The sequence below is a fragment of the Aythya fuligula genome, chromosome 33 (genome assembly GCF_009819795.1).
Source record: "Aythya fuligula isolate bAytFul2 chromosome 33, bAytFul2.pri, whole genome shotgun sequence".
NCBI lineage: Eukaryota > Metazoa > Chordata > Aves > Anseriformes > Anatidae > Aythya > Aythya fuligula.
This window is the reverse complement of record NC_045591.1, coordinates 205,676-223,664: the sequence shown is the minus strand read 5'-3', so window position 1 is coordinate 223,664 and position 17,989 is coordinate 205,676. Positions and strand designations below refer to the sequence as shown.

At 45.8% G+C, this 17,989-nt stretch overlaps 1 protein-coding gene and 1 non-coding gene across 2 annotated transcripts; both read left to right on the top strand.

The window, feature by feature from the left end:
• Positions 1 to 1,680: 1,680 nt before the first annotated feature.
• TRNAK-CUU lies at positions 1,681 to 1,753 on the top strand. The gene has a single exon. It is a non-coding gene; the product is annotated as a tRNA-Lys (tRNA).
• A 6,155-nt stretch (positions 1,754 to 7,908) lies between these two features.
• On the top strand, positions 7,909 to 17,474 carry LOC116500263 (E3 ubiquitin-protein ligase TRIM7-like). Its single transcript, XM_032205204.1, has 7 exons — positions 7,909 to 8,345; positions 9,130 to 9,225; positions 9,954 to 10,184; positions 12,278 to 12,300; positions 12,955 to 13,070; positions 13,894 to 13,929; positions 16,088 to 17,474. The coding sequence occupies exons 1-7, from the start codon at positions 7,929 to 7,931 to the stop codon at positions 16,600 to 16,602; spliced, it is 1,434 nt and encodes a 477-aa protein (XP_032061095.1). The 5' UTR covers positions 7,909 to 7,928; the 3' UTR covers positions 16,603 to 17,474.
• The last annotated feature ends 515 nt before the right edge of the window (positions 17,475 to 17,989 follow it).

The window sequence follows — 17,989 nt, the reverse complement described above, 5'->3', positions numbered from 1 at the left end:
ATTGCATGGAAAAGCACAGAAAAAAAAAATAAATAAAATAAAATAAAATAAAATTAAAAAATAAAATAAAATAAAATAAAATAAAATAAAATAAAATAAAATAAAATAAAATAAAATAAAATAAAAAAATAAGAACAAGTTGAGATTTTGGGTCAGGAAAGCGTTGCACCATGCTCCTCTCCAGAGTTTTCTGGACCAGTGGGTCCCCACCAAGGACCCAAAGGTGTGCGAAGTTTTTCCACTTTGTTCTGGCTGCCTGGAGGAGTTAAGTTTGGCTTCATGCTTGAAGAAACGTAGTTGTTTTCGGGATTTGTGCCGTCAGCCCAAGCACAGCTGCATAAACATTGGGTTGGGTTGATGCAGGTGATGCCAAAGGACTCAGAAGTCACTTGGAGCAGGTAGGCAGGATTCTTGGAATCACATCCTAATTAAACACGTGATTCCTTCAGGCCATAATCTTGTCGTTTAAGTCCTCCAAAACAAAGATGTGACCATGGCCATGGGGCTCTGCATGAGCCACGTTTCCCAAACACAAGAGGTGCATGAGTTTTGTGGGTTCCTTGAGCTCTTCTGGCTGCTCACTTCATGCAAAAAACTGCTGGGGATTGCCAAGTGGCTTTCAGGCTGCAGGCTTTGCCCTGCAAGGCTCTGGTAAGAGCAAGTTTTTGCTATTCCACGTGCCATGCATGAGCTAGATCAGCTGAGGGAAAGGTGGATAAGGTAAAATTGAAACAACAAAAATGCAGGTGAGAAAATGGGAAGTGCTGAAATTTTTGTCTTTTTGCAAAGTCCTGCTTGATAGCTTAGGACAGAGGCTCCAGGATCAATTAAAGGTTTCCCAGCATTGGGCTGGGTCAGTCCTTGTTTTATTTTTTCTATCTTTTTGCTCCATGAAAAAGATCCAGAGGTCAGAATGAGATTAAATGTGATGCAGAATAGAGAGAGGGATAGAGAGACGGTTTGTTTTTTGTCCAACACATCTACCCTTTTTATTGGCATTTGCATATTAAAAATAAAGATAAAAAATGAAGTAATGGAGCTGCAAAAGCAAAGGGTTGCCCAGGTTGCAGTGACAGCAGAGGAAGGCTCTAGGCTTGCATGCAGCTCTGGTAAATGTTTTTTGTTTTTTTTTTTCCTATGGAGATAACCCGGGGCTGACTGCAAAGCAGGGAGCTGGGGGGGTTTCTCTGCACAGAGGGACATTAAAGGGTCTGAAAGCCTGCAGGGACTCACCCAGGGAACAAATATCTACATGTCCTGGAAGGACAACCCGAGCTCCACGAGCTGTTTGCCCAGGTGTGAACAGAGTATTGTTCCCACCAAACAATATCCCCCGCTGGCTCCGAGGTCGTTCAGGTCCTGGCTCAGCCCAAGCGAGGGGAAACATCATATAAAGGCAGTGGGGACGTAAAGACGGGATGCTCGGACCTCGGAGCACAACCCTGGTAAGGGACCTTCTTTTGGGGTTTTATTTTGGGGGTTTTTGCTACAACGCATCTTCATCCTGCTGCTCTTTGAGTCATCCTGATGCACCCTCTAAATACCTTGAGGAAGAGCTTCTGCTTAATATTCCCGTTTTAAAACTCACAAGTTTTCTCTTTTTTTATTATTTTTCTTTACTGTCAGCACCAAATTTACTTTTTTGAGTGAGAAAAAGAGCAGAAATGGCCATTTAATTAAGCCCAGCTAGCTCAGTCGGTAGAGCATGAGACTCTTAATCTCAGGGTCGTGGGTTCGAGCCCCACGTTGGGCGCCTGCATTCTGAGTTTTACTTTACATTTATCCAAATTTCTTTTTCTGTAGTATGGAAAACCACCATTGCTATCTCTAAGCAAGAAAAGGAATTATCTTAAGAAATAAAAATGCAATTTTTTTTTGCTTGTAAAACCAATTTTATTTTGCCAGACAGATTTTTTTTTCCCCCAGATTCAAGAATAAGCAAGGGATTTATTTCTCAACAGGTGCAAATAGTTCAAGGTGGGAAAGGCAGTGAACAAATTGGAGGTGTGTGTGGGAGGGAATTAGATATTAACCAGGTGCAAAATGAATTAGGGGACAGCTGGGGAATCTGATGCAGAAAAGTTGTCCTCTGCAGTAATTTTTCTCCCCAAATAAAGTCCTCCAGCAAAATTCATTGCATTTTTATTTATATATAGATTTATATTTTATATTCTTAATATATTAAAATTATATATTTTATATCTTATGCATATTTATATTTATTATTATATATATATCTATGTATATTTTAGATTTTCAGGACTGGAAGTGTGTTACCTGATCCCTGCAGTGATATTTTCCTGTTTAGCACAGAAAACAAGTTTTTCTGAAAGTTTTCTTCCCGGCACAGCAATTTTATTGCAAATATGTTTTGGAAAGGCTAAAAAAAGGTGTTTAGAACAGAAAATGCATTAGAAATGTATTAAGGATTTGTCTGATGCTGCCTTGAAAACAAGGCTATTAAAGTAATGGAGCAGAAAGGTGGAATTGCCTGTATTTCAGGATTTTTAGGTGTTGGGAGATTTTTTAATAATGTACTTCAAATTTCTCTACTTTTTGCCCCAGAAGGGACACCACAAACACCTGTACCTTGTTTTTTGATCTCTTTTGCCCTTGCTAAAGGGCTGATCACCCATGATCATGAAGGTGCTTTTCGTGGGGCTGACCCTTGTCCTGTGCATCGGAGTGGGTAAGTGGAGGGCTGCAGTGAAATGGGATTTAATTGGGGCAGGAGAAGATCTGGTGATGGTTGGAGGCATCTTGATGAGCTCTGGGTGCCTGTAATGTTTTTTTCCTCATGCATTGGATGTCCTCAGGTCTGAATCTATGATCTCTCTTGAATCATCCCACTATAAAAATGGTTTTCTTTCCACTCCCTTCCCAGTTATTGAAAAGAGATCTCCTCTGGGCCAGGATCTTCAGCTGTAGGTAGTTGGATCCTGGGCGAGATCTGCACCTGCTTTGCTCTGGAGAGCTCTTGGGATGGTTTTATTTTATATTATCCTCTTTCAGCCAGATGAATCCAACCAATAACCCATGTCCAAATTCATTCTCCATGGGTCTGTGCTTTGATTTGTTCACATCTGGCTGGAAAAGTCTAAATTGGGTTGAGTGCCCATAGGCACCATCTGCCTCTCCTACACAAGGACTCTCCTTAGTGAGTCTGGAAGCAAAAGCGATGCTTGGACCCTTCCCTGGGGGGCTCTAAACCATCTCTGGGGTCACCACTATCTCGTCCTAGGGCCACTTGGAGCAAAGCTCTCCGTGGTCCTACAGAACTGGTTCATTCCTCCTTGTGTCTTCTCCATCTACTGCAGTTGAAGCTCTTCAGTGCAAAGTCTGCAAGTACAAGCTCCCCTTACTCGGATGCTTCCGTGGGGCGAACGAAACCACCTGCGAGCGGAGAGAGAAGTGTGCCATCATTAAAACCTCCCTAGGTAGGTGGGGAGGGTCAAAATTGCGAATTTTTGGCTCAGAGGGGGGTCGTCCTTGTGTATCTGTATGATTTGGAGAACGAAGGAGGATGTAATACGGAGACAGATGTGGGAAAGGGTGAAGGTAAAGGGTCAAATATCTTAGTGGAGGTTGTCTTATGTTTGTTTAATGCTGGTTTCTAACCCCAGCCCCTCTCTGCAGGGAAGGTGACCCTCTACTACCAGCAAGGCTGCACCTCCGCGATGAACTGCGGCCGGGAGCGGGCGGCCGATGCCGAATCCCGCCTGACATCCCACTACTCCTGCTGCGAGACCGACCTCTGCAACGAGGAGTGGGATGAGGACCCCACAGACTAACCCCCAGCAGGCTCAGGATGAGGCCTACCAGCCCTTTCAATGCTCCAAGTCCTCAATTTCATCCTGAGCAAATATCGCCCTAAATCGGGACGGTTGGACGCGGTCTGTCTGCCCGCAGGGCTTCCCAGCGTGTCTGGCCTGATTCTGTTTCAGCTCTAGCAATAAACCTGCGGGCCTATAATTGGCAGCCGAATTTGGCTCGTGTGCATGTTTTCCTTCTCCAGACGCTCCTATTAACAGCCCTTCGGCCTCAGCATTCCTGGTGGTCCCGAACATAATCCTGGCACTATAACCCCAAGGGCAGGCCAAGGTGCTTTCCCCTGCTTGCATCCCATTTCTCCTAGCTGGGAATTTCCCTTTGAAGCTTTATCTAGCACCAACGAGAGCATCAGGGAGCTGCTGGATGCCGAGAGGGAATAGAGGACACGTACACCTGATAGACACAGGTATTTATTTCACCCCAAATTCCTTCATTTGTCAAGAGAGGTTTAGTCATCCACCGAATATAGACAGGTAAAAGGACCTCAGGAGGCACCAAAATCCTGCTGTTGACTTCAGATGAAATCTAAAGGGGTGGCTGGAGCTCTTCTGGACCCTTGCAGTCCCTGAGCACAGCCAAAGGCCCTGAAGAGGAGAGGATAATGCATGATGGGCAGTATTAAAATAAATGGCTTTCTTTTTTTAGCCTTATCCCCACCTCTGAGGGCAAAAATTTTGTGGTGGGAGGGGAAAACATAATTATAGTGTGGGGTTCGTGTAACAGTGGAGATCCAGCTGTTATCACTGCCCTAGAAAAATAAGTATTTGGGACTTTTTCTCTCTTTTTGCAGCACAAGGGACAGGTAAAAGGGCAAAGTTTTTTTTTTGTTTGTTTGTTTTTGTTTGTTTGTTTGTTTTTTGTTTTTTGTTTTTTTTTTCTCCTGATGCATTGGTAACTGGGAATCTCAATGTTGTGAGTAGTCATTTAGCTAAGTAATAGATCATTAAAAAATAAATGGGGATAAAATCGTGGCCACTGCACTGGGTGGTAGAGGGAAAGGATGCTCCTTTCGATTATTATCCCCCTGAGGAGTTTTTTTGTAGCTGGCTGCAGAGATTTTGGCATGGCTTGGTGTTGTAGGGTCTTTTTCCTTGCGTGGATACAGGTGTCCTGCTTCTGGAGCCAGTTTCAGCTTCCAATCTATTTCTGGAATGAGAATTTTGGAGGAAACCCCTTCCAGCCTTGGGACCGAGAGCAAGTCTCTGTCCTTCCAGCCTTGTTGCTGGCTGGCTCCAGTTTTGGGGTGAGAAAGGGCAACTTCAGTGCACAGCAGTGATTGCTCACATGTGTCCTACCTGCAGGCATGGGCATGAGAACTTCAATGTTCTTGGACCCACCTAACATAGGACAAAACTTCAGGATGCTCAATTTGGTACCGAAAAAAAATCTTCAGGAAAACATATCAGGGTTGAATTTTCCTTCCCTTGCTTGATCCCTGCTATTTGGGATGCCCAAATCTCTCTTTATCCTAAGCAATCCACCCACGGAGGGTAGAGGTGTCCTGCTGGAGATGTTTCTGCCCCTTTTTCCAGGGTGCTGCCCCAAATATGAGCTGAATTATTAAATGAAAGGAAGATATGAAAAATCTCGCTCCTTCCTGACTCCTTGCTTCTCTGGGCATCAGAGAGGGTTAAGTAGGGTGCAGAGCCCCTCTGGAGAGGGTTTGGGTTTGGAGACAGGTGGAGGGAGGTGCTGGAAACGTGATCCTGGCTGTGGGCAGGGAAAAACGCTTTGGCACGGAGGGGGAGAGCAGAGCTGGGGAGGAGGAGGAGGAGGAGGGAAGAAGAGCGGTGGGTGCCCAGGATAGCTGCAAATGGGGGAGGGGAAGGAATGGTAAGTGAGACGGGGGATGACAAGGGACAAACGGGGCAACCAAGGGCTGGGAAGGGGCAGGAGCTGAGAGGCGTTGAAATCTCCGTGGCATCCAGGGCTTGGGCTGGTTTCCTCCATCGCAGTGGCCAGCAGTGGTCCCACGCTGCCTCCCGCTGTGCCCCTGGGTGCTGGGACCCCTTGGACCCGATGCAAAAGACTGGGAGATTTGGGAGGACGCCCCTTTCCTACACCTCTGCTACGAGGTACGTGGGGGCTCACATGGGATTTGGGCACAGGGAGGGCAGTGGGATGTTTGTCTGTCTGCTTTTCCTGTTCCCAACAGGCTGCCCTTTTTTTCTTCCATCAAGGTGTCTCACTATTTTTTCCTTTTCTTTTTCCTTCTCTTCCTCTTTTCTCTTCCTCTCCTCCTTTTGCAGCTCCAGAGTGTGGATTGCTCAGCAGCTCATGAGCCACAACCTCTTCCTTTCCATAACCTTATGATGAAAAATATATATGTGGCACAGGAAAAAAAAAAAAAATATATATATATATATATATATCAATACAGTTTTATATTTGTTTATAGATCAGCATAAATGCTAGCTGGAAGAGAAAGTAATTTCCAGCCCATAGGGAATGATGTGGGTATGAATAAAAATCGATGTATGTGAGAATTAAAAAAAAACACTTACGTAGGTGGAAATCCCTTTCCCTTAGGGAATTGTGTACATAATTTGGTATATATTGCATCTCTAGGGATGCATATGTGTGTAAATATATATATATATATGCACCCATATATATATACAAGCTTGTGTGTGAATATATACATATAAATATATATGTATTCTGCCATTCTCCTGAGTCATTTGTTGTGTGTTATTTCTGATCACAAACTAACATGGGTCATAACAAGCATGGGTACATAGATTTTATTTTCCAAGAAGAAGCGGGATTCTTTACCAAAACTCCAAGAAAGCCCAGCACAAAGTTTAAACCAACCTGGAAAAGTTCATTTCTAGTTCCAAACGAGCAAGTCTGGGATGGAATAAATGCAAAATTCAGCTCCTGCTTTGCAGATATCACCTGATGCTAGGAAATGCATTTTCCATAAAAGCTTTGACATAGCAAAAAAGGCTCAAATGGAGGCTGGATGTCTCTTATCAGAGGTTTTTCCCAACTGTAAAGGCATCAGGATAAATTCCATCCCTGTTATAAATCAGAAACCCTTTCCCAGACCTCTGGCATCAGGGCAAGATTTATTTTGCTAATGCAGTGCCTGGGGTTTGGGTTTGTTTCCCCCTGGCTCCGCACGTCTCCAAGGGAAGAATCTCAGCTTGGAGATGTCAGCTCAGCTGGCTTGTATGGATGGGATCACTTGACCTGTTTTCGTGTCCTCATTAGGAAAAGATGAATCACCCCCCAGAAGTGCCTGCTTCTCTCTGTTTTTGTTAATGTGAACCCAAATAACAAGATTTTGTTAACCTTTTACCTCCCTTCTCCCTAACAAGAGCTTTGGTGAGCTGCTTGTGTGGAGACAGCCGTAATATGGACAAATCCCAGCCTGCAAACCCATCCAGGAAAGGCCCTATATAATCATTCCCCATTAATGTAAGGCTTTGAAAGTTGCACATGGGATTACCAGAAGGCAAAAAAAAAGTGTTTTTGAGATGCAGGACCCTCCATCCAGAGCTTAATCTTTATGGATTTAGGAAACTTATTGCCAGATTTTGATACAGACCTTGCATCTGAGTGTATTCCCTTTCTCCTGTTGCTTTTTATGGCCCCTGTTGAGCCCTGGAGCTCAACCAAGTCATCCGAAGCACTAGAGGGTGAGACGGGGCTCTAACAAGAGCTCAGATGGTTACCTGGATCGGGGCCTAGAGCAGCTGCTAAACACCCACCTCAGGACTCAGATCTTGCCTTTTGCACCGGCTCAGCCAAAAGGCAACAAGATCTGACGTCGGCATCTGTGTCCTGAACAGTTTCCCTTTTCCTGGAGGGGAAACGAAACAACAAAAACACACGTAGGGAGCTCAGATGCTAATGTTTTTTGGAGGAGCAGAGAGCGGGGCTGTCTTCTTGCTGCGTTTTTTCCTACCTCGACGTCGTGCCCTAAAACTGAGGTCTTCGTTACCGGTTTAAAGAAACCGGACACTGCAGAAGTGACCTCGGGCAGCGGGCTCGTTCCTGGAAAAGAAACGCCCACTCGGGGCCGGGTGCCAAGCATTCATGCTCTGCTTCCAACCCCGCTGAAATCGGTCTTTGCCTGCAGGAGAGAGGCCATGGCGGCGATGTTCCTGCCCGGCAATCTCCAGGACGAAGCCACTTGCTCCGTCTGCCTGGAGTTCTTCAAAGACCCCGTGTCCATCGAGTGCGGGCACAACTTCTGCCGGGCGTGCATCATCAAGAGCTGGAAGGACTTGGAGATGGACTTCCCCTGCCCGCAGTGCAGGGAGGTTTTCCAGCAGAAGAGCTTCAGGCCCAACCGGCAGCTGGCGAACATGGCCGAGATCATCAGCCAGTTTGCTCTCCGTGGGGCCAAGGGGGCCGAGGAGGACGGGCTGTGCGCGAAACACAGGGAAGCCCTGAAGCTCTACTGCAAGGACGACCGCAGGACCATCTGCGTGGTGTGCGACCGGTCCCGGGAGCACCGGCCTCACGCCGTGGTGCCCGTCGACGAGGCGTCCGAGGAGTACAAGGTAGTTGTCTCAGCAGTCTGTCCGTCCACCCTTTTGGTGTCCGTGTGGTCTTTTTCACCTTCCTTTTTGTTGTTTGCCCTCACTCGAGTCCCTGAGATGCCACCTGGATGGGGTCTCCCCCAAGCTCGGTGCTGGGAAATGTTGAACCCTGGGTACTGCTTTCCCCCTCAAATTCCAAGAACTTGGAAAAATCTCCCTTTTTTCTATATACACCCAAACCTCTCATGTATTACTGCTCTGCAGAAGGGAGAGGGCAGAGGGGTGGAAAAACAACTCTTGTGAAAGCTCCAGGCTCGAGCCACGCTGCCAACAGCCCCCGCGGGCACCCACCTTGTTGGCAGAGCAAACACCCACGTCTATTTTGGGTGCGGGCGAGTAGCCAAAGACGTTGCCTGAAGGCAAGGTTGAGTTCATGTCAGGAGCAAAGCTTGCCTAGGTGTGCACGTGGCATGACAGCAGCCCACGTACCCTCCCTTCCCATCCTCTGTCTCCCCTCGGAGGTTTTTTTGTGCTCGCTGCAAGCACACAAGCGTGTGGCTGCCACTGAAGGTTGCAAACGTGGGTGCCCGGCTGCACGTGGGCAGAGCTGAGCTAGCAAATTCCCCCATTGAAAGTTTTTTTTTTTCCTTTTTTTTCTTTTTTTTTTCTTGCAATCCTGCTTGCTTTTGCATGGCTGGAAGAACAAGTTGTGCGCAGGCAGGATGAGAGAGCAAAAAAATATATATATATAGCAGTAATAAGGAAAAGCAACAAAATGGTAATACCTTCTTGCTTTGTTTCCTAGGAGAAAATCCAGGGCCGTTTGGATTTCCTGAAAAAGGAGAGGCAAGAGCTGCTGGAATTTAAAGTGAACGATGATAAGAAAACCCAGGAGCTTTTGGTGCGTGCAGTGCAATGCTCCAGGGTGGTTGGGATGCTTGGAGGGGAGTATGTTGAACACCCCCATCATGTACAGCCTTGTCTGTGCTTCCAGAGCTGCATTCCTTGGGGTAAATCCTTCCCATTTGCCCCTGGGTTTTGTCTCAGAGGGGATTTGGTCTGCTGGTGATGACGATCCAAGCAGAACCTGGGATTACGACAGAGCTCCCAAGCAGGAGATGATGGTGAGACAGGGACTGGGGGTTATCTGACAGCGTAGATGCCCTCAGAAGGGGAAAAATCCCGATGTGATCAGGTTTTCCTACACAACCCCTTCTCCTAGTTTGGGCTGTGGGAGCAGCAGCTGATGACAGGGACTGGGGAAACCTCTTGGCCACCATCAACACTTGGAGAGTGTTGCTTGGCTCTCTACTACCCCAGGAGAGAAAAGGAAAGCCCAATTGTTCTGTGCAGAAGGGAAAAACCACCTGAGATCTTCCATGGAGGTGAGAAACCTGCCCCAGGTGGTTTTTTTGTTTTTTGTTTTTTGGTTTTTGTTTTTTTTTTTTAACTCAGTGCTGAACAAAAATCATTTCATAGGGAGTAGGGAGATGAAGAGATGCAACCGAGGTCTTGCAGAAGCTGAACGCTGTTGCCTTCAAGCCTCCATCACTCAGCAATGCAATGTCACATGAGAAAAACCAAGCCAACTTTTATTTTATTTTTTTTTTTGGTGCTTTTCACTCCTAGAAAACCATAGAGAATGAGCGGCAGAAGCTGTTGGTGGAGTTCGAGGGGCTACGGCAGTTCCTGCACGACCAGGAGCACATCCTCCTGGGGCAGCTGGAGAAGATGGAGAAGAGCATCGCCAAGAGGCAGAACGAGAACATCTCCGACCTCTCCAAGGAGATCACGCTCCTCAACAAGCTCATCACGGAGCTGGAGGAGAAAATCCAACAGCCCATGCTCGAGTTCCTCAAGGTGAGGCGTTTGCAGTGAAATGAGGATTCAAGTATGAGTCTTGACACTTCTATCCCCTTTATTTTAATGTGATTCTGGATCCTGTAGAGGTGGTTTAAGGATAATTATCCTTTTTAAGGGTGATTTTATGAATCCTCCTTTAATGAGCAGATAGTGCATGGCATTGTCTGAGTGCCCCAGGCTCTGTTAAAACAACAAAACAACTATTTTGGGCTGAGGAACATCTCAAAAAAGAAGTGTGCTTTTCCTTTTTAATATTCTTGGATAAATCTTCCTGCAATGAATATGTTTGGACCTTTCTATCACCCATAAATTCCAGTTTTGAGCCATGTCACACCTGAATTACACCTTGAGTGATGAGCCACCGCAGTGGTACTGCCTGGATCCTTAAACCTTTTGCAAATCCAGGCTTTGATGGGTTTTCAAGGCACAAGGTTTTGTGGCTTGCCAAGTCGCAGATGTCCGTTCCTCCAGCTTAACGGAGCTGGCGAGGGCTCAGGATGGAGTCTGTGGGGTGGCACGTGGAGCCCAGCAGGATGCAAATCCTTACCAATTATCACAGCGGAACCCTGGCTGCAAAAGGTTGGCTTGGACATGAAAACAGAGAGGGGTTTTCTAGTCAAAATGAGCTCTTACAAACCTGGAAGGCGTGAGGAAAAGAGCAGATGGAGTCCAGGCATTGGTTGCTTTGCAAAAAAAACACAACCCAGCCCTCTGTGTTACCTAAATTTTCCTTTCCCAATGATGTGGGGTTGGAAAATCCAACCCAAACTGCCCACCCCAAAACCAGGCAGCCCTGTTCCTCACCAAATAGCAAAAGGTTAATGGACGTGCTTTTAATTGCTCATGATTTTGATTAGAGCAGGTATGTGGTGCACACACAGATCTTGTTGCTGAGATGATACTTTCTGTGCAATTTTTTTTTCTTTTTTAGTCAAAACCAACTTTTCTAGCTCTGCGCTTTCAACCAAATCAATTGCCCCCTTTTCTCCCCTATTTAAAGTCAGCTGAGTGCCATGTGGTTGCTTAAATGTGTTTTTCTGTATTAAACAGCCTTTGTCAGAGTGGGACATCTGACTCCCAAATATTCTGGGGTGAAATTCCCCCAGTGGCATTAAATTCCCCTCCAAGCACACGGGGTTAAACTCCCTCCCAGGCAGCATTGAGAGCACTGTAAATATTTGCAGAGCTTGAGCAAGGCTCCAGTACTTGGCTATGGGTGAGAAATTTCACATGGCCTTTGCTCAGCCCTCACCAACGCACATGAAAACGATCCTATAACAATAGGTGACTTTTTATTTTTTTTTCCTAAAAGGTCACATTGGAAATCCTCAGCAATCCCATTCCCTGGTTATGGCTTTCTGTTGCCTTAGGATTGGGTCTGATGTGCTTGCCACAGTTCATGCCCTTTTTTATTTCAAAACAAATACTATTTCAAACATCATTTCAAATATTATTTCAATTTCCAACATTATTTCAAAGTGATCAGAAGGGGCAAATAAATAGGGCTGAGCATGGTTTTTATCCCTGTGAATTTTCTCCGTGCAGCAACTAGGTAGTAAGGGTATTTCAACCTGTAATTTACCTCCATAATTAACCCTTCTTGAGGGTGAATAATTTCACCCCCGTGGACTGAATCTGGAGTATCTGTCCCATGATGGCACAAATCAACCCTTGGAGGCTCCCTAAACTCTTCTTGGTGGTGACTACATCGTGGAAGACCAGATATCTCCAGATATCAGGGAGAAACGGGTGTGCAGGATGAATGCAGACCTCCAAAGGCAACCTGCCAACCAAAACCACATCACAACTACAGCCAAAAAGCTGGAATCTTGTACATTAGACAATATCGTACGATATTGTACATTTGCAAGGCTGCTTGCTCCCCTCAGAAGCAGACATTTGGGTGGGATTTAGTGGGTCTGTGGTCTTCTGGAGCTGAAAACAAACATTTGGGATGTGGATTTGTTGCAGCCATAAGGGATGGGATGTTCTGGATGGGTTTGATGAAGGGGAATTGCTCGCAATGAGCCATATGGGACATAGCACGGGTTGCACAGGTATTTCACTCTGTCTCTCTTTTTCCTTTCTAGGATGTAATGAGCATCATAAGCAGGTATGGAGCATTGCTTCTCCCTTTCTTTCATGTTTTTTCCCCACCAGCCCTGTTTAAAGGTCACTGCTCACAGTCCAGATGCCAGAGAGAGACACCAGGGTAGACCTGGATCAAGCCCTGGGTCCAGCTTTTTGGAAAAGAGCATCATCACAAATTCTTCTCCTAGCAGAAAGCTTCTTCAAATGTCAAATGAGACCAGAACCCTTGAGGTGATTTATTTCTGATCCATAATTCACCCCAGGGCAATGCTTTGGGCACCACTTAAGCCCTTAAAGCTGTAGTAGGAGCAGCTGGGTGGGGGTAACGTAGCACTGACCCCCTTTACAACCAGACAAGGGGATTTAATGGGGTGATATGCGAACCCTGATGTCCTCAGCCTGCACAAGGTTCACCTAAATCACTCAGATTTGGGATCTGCCCCTTCTGAGAGCCAGAACTCACCTGCACGTGTGATGGGAGAGGAGGAGGTAAATTCACCAGAGCCACACTAAACCATGGTGGAAATCGTTCTCCAGACTTATCACTAAATTTTCTGCAGTTCCTCCTTGCTAACAAGATTTGGGGTGGGCATTGCACATTGCCAGCTACAAATAAAAAAAGAAAGAGGGGGAATAGCAACGATTTATTTCCTGTCTTTCTCTTTTTTCTTTGCAGAAGTGACGATGTGAAGAGCCACAAGCCTGTACCCGTGTGCACGGATATGAAAATGCACGTCTGCAATTTCTCTCTCAAGACCGTCGTCCTTGAGAAAGTCGTAAAGAAATTCAAAGGTACGTGGAAACGAAACCGGGGGGGTTTTAAATAGGCCTGGCCTTTAGGAGAAAGGGCTGAGGAGCGCTGGGGATGCTGCGGATGTCTCGAGGCGCCTTAGCTCATGCCTGGCCAGCGGTACCAAAATAGGAGGATAAATTATGTTGGAAGGGACTTCTGGAGATGAGAAAGGACAGAAGAGCCGCCAGGGTCACAAGTGAAGAAGATAAAGGGTTTATTTCAAAGAGGAACAAAAAGATGAACCTGAGCACAACCATTTTAGGGCAAACAGCCCACGTTTTGCAGCTCCAATAGCCAGGCTCTGCGTTTAAAACCCAGCCCCTTGCAGCAGTGCCGCAAAGCCACGAGATGGTGCTGAGAGGTTTGGGAAGGAAACCGAAGGGCTGGAGAACCAGAAAGGGCAGGTCTGAAAGAAAAATAAATAAATATAAATAAATAAATAAACGCAAATTATGCCCGGGAGCAATAATAATAGGCAAGGCTTGTGCTGGAAGTTCACAAGTCATAGTACAATGAGGAGAGCAAAATACCGCAGGGCACATAAAAATAATAATAAAAGATAATAAAACATTAAAAAAGCCTTTAATAAAATAGGATGTTACTGTGCTCATTTTTTTGATCAAAATTTAAATCTATTTAGCAGGAATTTCTTCTCTTGCTTTTCCCCATTGCCCAAGCTGGCTTGGAGCTGGGATGCTCCATCCTCAGCCCTTGCTTCTAGCTGAACATGCTGTGGGTGTAAATGTCCCCGTAAAGGAGGTTTTACTTTTTTTTTCCTGTCTCTCTCTATTTTGCCATTTACTGCCTGTCTCTTCTTTTCAGAAAACCTGCGGGATGAACTGGGAAGAGGTGAAAAAGGTAAAAGGCACATGGTTAAGGCATAGCACCCTGGAGCAAAGACTTGAAATTGTGGTTGTAATTTGCAAAGCTGGTTTTGCAAAGCCAAAGAGAGAGTGGAAAAAAAAAAAAAAAAAAAAAAAAAAAAAAAAAAAAAAAGAGAGAGAGAGAGAAAAAAAGGCACTCTACATTTTTTTTTTTTTAATATCTTCTCTTTCAATGATTTTCAGATCCAGCCTGCTCAGTTCAAGAGTCAAAAGCCGATTTTTCTAGCTGACGCCGGGGATCTGACAGCTAAGCTAGGTCCTTTCTACCTCTTTACACTTAACAAAACTACAGTGTGGAACACACAGAACAGATTTTGAACCCCTCAAAAATAGATTCACGCCCTTTCCAGCCACGACCTGCTTTAATTCTGCTATATTTGCTGTGGCCAGGTTTCAGAGCAAGCTGTGGTTGGGCTCTTATTTCCTCCGGAGTTTGGGATGGAGAAGGTGTGGATGCTCCACGATCTTCTCCAGTGCAAAGTCAAATGTTTTAAAGTTCTTCTGAAAGCTGTTGGAATCATGGCTGTGGGCAGATGGCCTCTTTCAGATGGTGTCAGGAGGGAAAATTGCTGACTGGCTCCTCAGGGAGAGCAAAGGAGCAGGTACACATGAGAAGTCGTGGATTTGCATCCACTCAAACCATCTGAGTTGGTCCAGATTGACTCTTTAAATGATGAACCTGGCTGTTTTTCCCCCAGAATGTTACAGGGGGCATCTGTTGTTTTGCTGGTGGTGGTGAGGTTGAGAAAAACCAGGAAAACACAGCTATGGGCTCTGCAGCCTTGAGCCCTCTGACTTTGCACTGCAGTGGATGTGGGGCACACCCTAAAAATCAGCCCCCGTCCTCCAGCTCCCTTGGCCATAACGCAAAGGTCGCATAGCTCGAGTTCTGCCAGCAAAGCCCTCTTGTTGCAGAGAAGGCTTATTCTTGCTTTTAAGGTGGTGTTTTTCAGCACAGGGCTTGCAAACCCCTTGGGGAAGGCGAAGGAGGACATGGGTTGGATCCTCCCCAAGCACAATCCAGCTGAGAGGGGTCAGGTTCTTCTCACAAACCTCCCCGACCACATCCTGAAAAATGCCGAGGGGTTGGCAAAGCAAAAAAGAAGAAAAGTTGGCAATGACTGCTTAAAAGCAACACAGCAGAACAACCCTCGCTGCATGTCCGGGGTGGTGTGTGTGCATGTGTAGAGGTAGAACTTGGCTGGTGCAGTTGCATTTTCCCCCTAACTTTTGCAAATAGACACACATTGAAAACACCTCTCTCATGTTCTGATATAGTGCAGCACACAGGACTTGTTATTTTAAAGCCAATCTCCCATTTTTATTTTTATTTTTATTTTTGAGGAGGAATCTGCTGCTTGATCTTTGAAGGAAAAAATTAAAAAACCTTCCCATGTTATCACTTTTCCAACCCCTATGAAATGCCACAGAGCTTTCAACCACACCATGGATCTTTTTGGACTGCATATCAAATTTTCAAGCCCAAATTAATGGATCCTGATAGAGCATAAAGGCTTTTAGTTAAAGAAACTCTGGCACAAAATCCACCATGTTTCTGCTCTTAATGTCCCATCTTGGAGGTCCCCAAAGCCACAAAGGGTCTTTTTCAGACTCGGCGACTTTGCTGACTACAACCACAATTTGAGGTCACTAAAGTGCTCACTGTTTCCTTTGAGCCTGATTTTGGAAGGGGAAAAGACATTAGGATCAAAGTTCATCTATATGCATGCTCTGTTTGGGCTGCCTGGATGTGATGAGGTGTGTAAAGGTGCCCTTAGGTCACGGCTTTCTATGGGGATGTGTCATCGTGGGGCAGTTTGGGGACAGATACTCAAAAATTTATCAGATGGGGGGTTCACACAACCCATCTGGTGTGTTGTACATTAGATGAGCCAGAAGCAAAAAAAAGAAGCAAAAATATCAACATCTTTATTGAAAAAAAAAAAAAAAAAAAAAAAAAGAAAGAAAAAAAAAGGCTTGATCTAAGGTCCATTTTTACTGTATATAATTACTAATAATTTGCATGTGGTTTTACCATGGGTTAGCAACCAATAAGCACATCCTCAATCCTTCGTTTTTTGTTTCGTAAATCCTCACTGAGTTACTATCGCTGTAACTGCTGTCACCAACAGAGGACCTGACCCTGGACCCCGAATCGGCGAACCACCTCCTCATCCTCTCCGCGGACCTCAAGAGCGTGAGGATGGGCTGTAGGAAGCAGGAGCTGCCCGACAACCCCAAGAGATTCGACACGAACTCGCGGGTCCTGGCCAGCACGGGCTTCAAGTCAGGAAGACATTACTGGGAGGTGGAGGTGGGGGCCTCGGACGGTTGGGCCTTCGGGGTGGCCAGGGAGTCCGTCAGGAGGAAAGGGCTGACGCAGTTTTCCCCCGAAGAAGGGATCTGGGCGGTGCAGCAAAATGGGGGCCGCTACTGGGCGGTCACCTCGCCCCAACGCACGCCGCTGTGCCTCAACCAGAAACTCAACAAGGTCAGGGTGTACCTGGATTACGAAGGGGAGGAGGTGTCCTTCTACAACGCCGACAACATGCAGCACATCTTCACCTTCAACGTCGCCTTCCAGGAGAAGGTGTTCCCCCTCTTTTCGGTTTGTTCCACGGTTACGTACATCAAACTGTGCCCTTGAGGCATCTTGTGGGCTTCGCTCGGGGCCTCTATCCATGGTCAAGACGTGGTCGGCCGCGATGAGCTCAAGGGACTCTCAAAACAACCACGCAGCCTGGGTCCTCACTATTTGGGGTCTTCAAATCAGCTTAAAACAGAGGATAGATATTAAAAACTAAAGCTATTATAATCAGCAGCCCCCAGAAGTTTGCAGCCACCGTCTTAAACCTATCCTTGAAGCAACCCTCAGCAAGAAGGAAACCACTGGTAGCTGGATTGGGGCTCTAAGTCTGATAACAAATGGGCATTTTTCTTTTCTTGTGTGGGTCTAAGGATTATTAAGACCCACCCAAGACCAGAGTGGGGAGGTTTTGGAGCAGAACTCCCCTTTGAAAGCATCGTTTCCTCAAAAATGAACTGTTCAGTAGGTAAAGGTCCCATGGAAAAGGTGAAGAGAGTGGACAGGACACTTTGGACTTCCATCCAAAACCAGAAAATGGAAAGCTGCTTTCTGTTTGATCAAGTAACATCAGCTAGAAAGCTCAGCTGGGGGATTTGCCTCTTTCCCTCTTGCTGGGAAGAAAGGTCCCACAGTAAAGGGCAGGTTACTTATTTTAGGTTCTCCTTCTAAAATTTGGTATAATGCACTCCAAAGCCTGTTTTGTGCTGTCCCAATGGTGGTCTCATCCGTCCTGGGTGATCTGAACCATGTGGCCACCAAGATCTGACCTCTCCTGGATAGATACCATGGCCTTTGGGTTGTTCTTTCCATCAGCTTGTGTTTGTGCTCTCTGCTTTGTTTCTCTGTCCGTAGCCCTTCTGGGCAGGTAGTGCTGCTATTCTGAAAAAAAAAAAAAAGGCAAAAAAAAAAACAACAAAAAAAAAAAAAGTGCTTTTCTTGTGAAAAAACACAAATGTTAACATTGCTCAGGTGTGTTTGACCTGCAAGACCTGTATTTCTGAATTGTGGTGCTCCTGTGTGGCTGCTCCAGAGCTCCTCTCTCTGCCAGAAAATGCCATTTGCAAAATAACGTGGTAAGGTTACTTTGCTCGTAGCGATGTGGTGCTGGATCTCCTTTATTTCCTCAGTCTCTGTTTACATCTCAGCAAAATCGCCCATTTACCTTCACTTTGTTTTTCATGGAAATCCTCACTCTTTGCCAAGACAGAGCAGAAATTGAGTGAATCCACAAGAAAACATCTCTGTGTTATTTCCTCAGTGGAGAAGTGCTTTGGTGCCTTTTTTTTTTTTTCTTTTCTTTTTTTTTTCCCCCAGGTGTACAGGATTATCTTCCCAATGCATCATTAGAAGCTTTCTCTGTGCACAGCTGAGCCCTCAGCTCTGCCCCAGGTAATGGAAATTTGACCAGTAACTACTGGAGATGAAGCACAACCCATTTCCAATGAGG

Coding starts and splice junctions, on each gene's coding strand:
- LOC116500263 (XM_032205204.1), top strand. CDS start 7,929: ATGGCGGCGATGTTCCTGCCCGGCAATCTCCAGGACGAAGCCACTTGC. Junction 9,226..9,953: donor AGAAAACCCAGGAGCTTTTG/GTGCGTGCAGTG, acceptor TTTCACTCCTAG/AAAACCATAGAGAATGAGCG. Junction 13,071..13,893: donor AGTCGTAAAGAAATTCAAAG/GTACGTGGAAAC, acceptor TCTTCTTTTCAG/AAAACCTGCGGGATGAACTG.